A 5,207-nucleotide genomic window follows, 5' to 3' on the forward strand; every position below is an offset into this window, starting at 1 on the left:
GAGAGAGAGAGAGATCTTACAAAGCCAAAGCCATCGGTTTTAAAGATTGGTCCAATCATAGTATACTTGGAACAATATTTTGCAACAAGTAGCTTCATGTAAGGGGTTTCATGAACAATCGTAGCGATACCACCTCTTTCACTCCCTTTCGAAAGAGCTTCATGTATTTCTTCCATGAATCCATAAGGCTTAAGCTGGGAATCATCAAAACCATAGTCTATCAAGAGACCATAAACATAAGCACTCCTCATGTAGCCAACTTTTTCTCCACTTCGTAAAAGATCATTCAAATCATTAACAGCTGGTCGAAGTTGTTGAACAGTTAATAGTGATGCCAGATTAGCAGTATAACTTTGTGTCACTATGAGCACAACAAAGACCCATATAATCATCACAAATCTTCCCAAGTTACTAACCACTTTCTCCCCTGCAAGTGAATTCCACATTATAAAATTGGTTAAAAGTACTCAAATAAATACACATGGGTCGCCTGAAGAAAATTAGTATATGTAGCTAGAGGGAGGTAACGAGATATTACTATGTGAAAAAACCATAGTTGAAAAAGAAAACCAAAAGCTTGTGCCAACTTGATGTGAAGGAGGACCACGAAAATCTTCATTAATTCGGTGTTCAAGTACCCAAATCACAAAACCGATAAAGATGAAAAAGCACAAAGTCGTCATCCAAAGATCCCATGTCAAAGGTTGCAAAAACACCCATGCATTTTTAATTCTGCTGTCTATGATTGGCACAACCATCACTACACCAGACTCTGTATATGGCATTGCGAAGTCCACAAACAGTGTTCTATTTGCTCTAATTGTTGCATCTCCGACCACAGCATCGAAATTCTATCAAGTAGGCCAACCAAAAAAAAAAGAATTTCAAGTAAACATATAAATAAGTTACATCTTTTCAACTAAAATGTAAGTAAGACTAAGAAAACTAGAAGTATTTACTAAGTATTAACATAGTTGCAAAGAAACTTACCCCAAGGTATACTTGATAGATCAAATCATTATAGGTGCCAATGCTCGTGCCGTTTGGATATGCATATGGAATCAACTCATAAGGAAGTGCATATGGTAACTTGCCAACTACAGCCTCAAACACATCAATACTGAACCCGGTGACATCACTTGTATTGGTGCTCAAATCTGTTGTTACTTTAACAAACTCTGTAAAACCATCCTTCATTGGAACTCCAATTCTCAACTTTGTACCATTTTCTGGGATCTCCCATCCTTTTGGAACGGAGGATGACTCTCCCGGCCATATAATGGGTCCGAGAGCATCACACTTGAAAGCTGAAGCATTACAAACGTTCGTTAAATTCAATTGCTTCACTAACCCTCCATTTTTTGGTGTCCAATACCCAACTACTCTTGCTCCATAACCATTCACATTAACAATCCTAAAAGTTGACAGTTGAAGTTGTCTATCAACAAGACTAAAATCACCAGCTATGCCTTTGAAGCTAACAAGAGATAAGGCATTAGAAAGATTTGAACCATATTGAGAGACCTTTAAAGTTCCTAGATATGTAGAGTTGGAAGTTGGAGAATTTCCCTTTTGAAACTCAAAGCTTGTGTTCCCAACTCTTTCAATTGCCATGGCTATTGCAAAAGCCGCATCATAAGCTCGATATGCAAAAGCATCTAACTCAACATCAATGATTTCAGGATTATCTTTCTGGAACTGCCTTTTCCACCTTGGTCTAAATTCTCTGAACATCAATGTGTCTGAAACATCGGTCTCCACACTTAATACTCCTTGCATCGAATTCAGAACAGATCCCATTGCTTTTAAACGATCTCCAATCCCATTGGTCGTGATCCATACAAAACCTTGGTTCGTCATTCCAATCTCTTTTGCCTTGGAAAATAACTTGGATGCAAGTTTAGGCATCATATGCACTATGAAGACTCTAGTTTGCATGGTCATTAAGTTGTAAAGTTGTATCTCAATTTCATCATCGGTGGCTGATTGTGAAATTACACTTCGATATGGGACATGAACATCAACCTTTAGCAAGGCATCTATTAGAAAGGGCATGATGCCCTCCCCATACATATTGTCTACGTAAATGGGGACAACTCGCTTCCATCCAAAGTTTTGAACAATACCACTTATGGCTTTCACTTGGGTTGAATCATTTTGTGCAAATTGGAAAAAATAGGAGCTCTGAAGTGAAGTAAGAGAAGGGCTTGTTGCAGAATATGATATGATGGGCACATGAGCTTTTTCTCCAAGATTAACAACAAAATTTGCTTGCATTGACGTCATTGGTCCTAGGATTGCTTTCACTTCTACATTCTTTATCAGATCCAGAGCTGTCTCATTATAAAAGACGTATTAGTTTATAAGATTTAAAATTATTGTGCTGACGAAAATCATAAAATACCTTGCAATTAATGATAGTTTACAAAGTTATAAATCTCTTTTTGAGTAATCATAAGATTTTATGCAAAGTTATAAATGTGTTAGAGCATCTTTAGCAACACTAGCTATATTTTAATCAAATTGGGTGCGACTATTACCACCCTACTAACCACTTTGTTCACCCTAGAAGTTTTTTTTTATTAATTATAAGACTAAAATATCCTAATGTAGAATTAATTATAACAAAACACAATACTAAACCCTACAAATTAAACACGTGTTTAAACATTAAATTAATCGCTTCATTCATGGCTAAACCTTAACGCTTTTTGTATTAATAAAAAAAAAAACTTTAACACTTTTGATCTTTATAATCATTCATCATCTTCATTCAATCTCATATTATCCTAACAATTTTTATGCCTCTAATATCATATTAACTTTGACTGAATCAAAAAATCTGCTCGAAGCCTACAAATTAGATAATCTTGTTTTTGGTTTTAAGTTTCTTTATTCGAAAGATTGATTGATTGAGAAGACAAGGTCTAAGCCAAAAATACTTAATAGAGATGAGGAGAAAGCTAAACCGAAAGAAAAAGATTGAGCTAATAAAACTTATTTTTGGATATTTTAGGTATTGCAAATGGGTGAACTAAGTAAATTTCAAATTAAAATATATAAATATATATATATATATATATATATATAGGGTGAACAAAATGATTACTAAGGGGCAGCTGCACCATTTAGTCAAATTTTAGCTAAAGTAGCTAAAAAAATCATTTTGGCTAGTCATTTTAGAAGTACCTATGCACTAGTTTTCTCTATTTTAGCTCAAGATTAATTTATTTTATTGATTAAATGAAGAAAAAAATAGTTTATTGTGTTTGAAATTAAATTAAAAATTACTTAAAAGAAATGTTTTAAAATAACATAAATTATAGAGAGCCTCATCTCATTCTTTATATTTAGGAATGAGATAACTAAATGTCAAAACGAAAAGCCACTTAAGAGCTAGACTTGTGCAACTACTAAAATTGATTAAAAAAAAAAGAATTAAAAAAAAAAACTAAATACCTGTTACGGGAGAGAAATAAACTGAGAGAGAGATTTGGGGAGAATATTGTTTGTATTTATTTATAAAATAAGCCTCTATATATAGAGAATACAATACATAAAGAAAGTGCATATTCCTATTATAATACTGATATCAAGAATCCTATTATGATAGTTTCTATATATTACTGGCTTCCAAAACATTATATTTTCGTTTCTTTATAAGATTTTTATTTTATTTACAGCTACCCTTTTTTTATACGCGTTCCAAATTATTGATAGACATAACCAAACAATAGATATTACAATTAAATTTTAATCAATGGAAATCTAGATTCCATCATGTCGAAATTCTTTGAGAATTTAAGTGCAGCGAAGAGGAATGATTAAAGTTTTTGCGAAAGAACTATACATTATATTATATGGAAAATACTTGCGTCCCGAACTAGTATATACATGTGCGTTCAGACTAGCTCTCTCTTTTTTACTTATTTTGGCAATGTAAATCATAATCTTAACCGTTCAAAAGTTGAATTAATTAATTAATAAATACCACCTCTGCAAAAAACTAATGTAAACATAATTCATTTGCTCATCTGATTGTTAGTGAAAGTTAATAGTCTCATGATCAACAGTCCATTTGTTTGATACATTCGGCTGAGTAAACGATTTTATTTCACATTGATTTTTTTATTGAGGTGATCTTTATTGGTTAAGTTAACTTTTGAACGGTTAAAATTATGATTCACATTCGCAAAAGTATGTAAATAAGATATATTAATTTTTGAATTTATCATTCAATCATCGTTATATATACCCAAAAGTTTGAGAGAGAGTACCTGCGTCAGCTGCACCAACGACATCTTCGTGGGAGTTGCTGGTGTTTAAAACGACCCTAGTCTTGTATTGAGCATGGGAAGCATAGAAGTCTGAGAGTGCCATTTCTATGCAACTCAAATACATCTTCCCACTCACTTCATCAAGGTCTGCAACAACTCCCACGTTCACTGGGATTGTTGTTGCGTTTTCATCAGCTGCCACGGCGCCCGGCATGAAAATCCATGACACAAGAACAAGGATGATTCTCCTCCTCTTCTGATTCTCCATCGAGCTCGTATATATGTAATTGGACTAAGCTAGTTCTTAATTTGGAAAGATGACTGGTATTAGTAAAGGCCAAATTAACTCCAGCGTTTATATAGAAGATAGAAGAAGCAGGGTCGCAGGGATCAAGCTAACTAGCTCGGTTTAGTTAATATCGACACGAAAGTACCCGGAAAAGATCGCAAGAGAATTAGTCAGCTCACACTATAAGAATCTAATTTTAATTAATATATGATTTAGACATATCGAATAATTACACTACCTAGTCACTGCTCCCTTAAGACTTAATTAAATATCTTTGTTTCTATAAGAAACTTGTTTATAAAATTAGCGACGACTCAGAACGAGTCTAGAATATCTTGCAATTCGTTATCAATCATCATCAATCCATGTCGATCGGAGTAGTATATTGCGCGTTGTAAAGTCATCTGGTGTCCGAGTGCAGAAGAAGCATGGCAATAACCAAGGCTTGCTTAGTTGCAATGTTTTGTTTTATATACTGAAAGATTCATTCATTCCTGTATTTAAAACCAGAAGATGTAAACATCAACTTATAACTATATTGTGTTCCAAAGTTCTGGGGACGTTGAAGATTTTTTTTTTGGAAAAGTCTGGGGGTTGAAGATTTGAAAGTTCGACCTGGATTGTAGTCCATAAAAAAACAT

The 5,207-nt window shown here is 33.7% G+C and overlaps 1 protein-coding gene across 1 annotated transcript in view; it reads right to left on the minus strand.

Moving 5' to 3' along the window:
- LOC101300895 (glutamate receptor 2.8-like) overlaps positions 1-4,545 on the minus strand; it is a 5,325-nt gene extending 780 nt beyond the window's left edge. The window contains exons 1-4 of the mRNA XM_004295776.1: positions 4,278-4,545; positions 991-2,333; positions 539-851; positions 21-427 (exon numbers count right to left, since the gene is read on the minus strand). Coding sequence (XP_004295824.1) covers positions 21-427; positions 539-851; positions 991-2,333; positions 4,278-4,545 — 2,331 coding nt within the window. The remainder of the gene's footprint in view (positions 1-20; positions 428-538; positions 852-990; positions 2,334-4,277) is intronic.
- Between the last annotated feature and the right edge of the window lie 662 nt (positions 4,546-5,207).

This window comes from Fragaria vesca, linkage group LG3, assembly GCF_000184155.1.
Source record: "Fragaria vesca subsp. vesca linkage group LG3, FraVesHawaii_1.0, whole genome shotgun sequence".
Classification (NCBI taxonomy): Eukaryota; Viridiplantae; Streptophyta; class Magnoliopsida; order Rosales; family Rosaceae; genus Fragaria; species Fragaria vesca.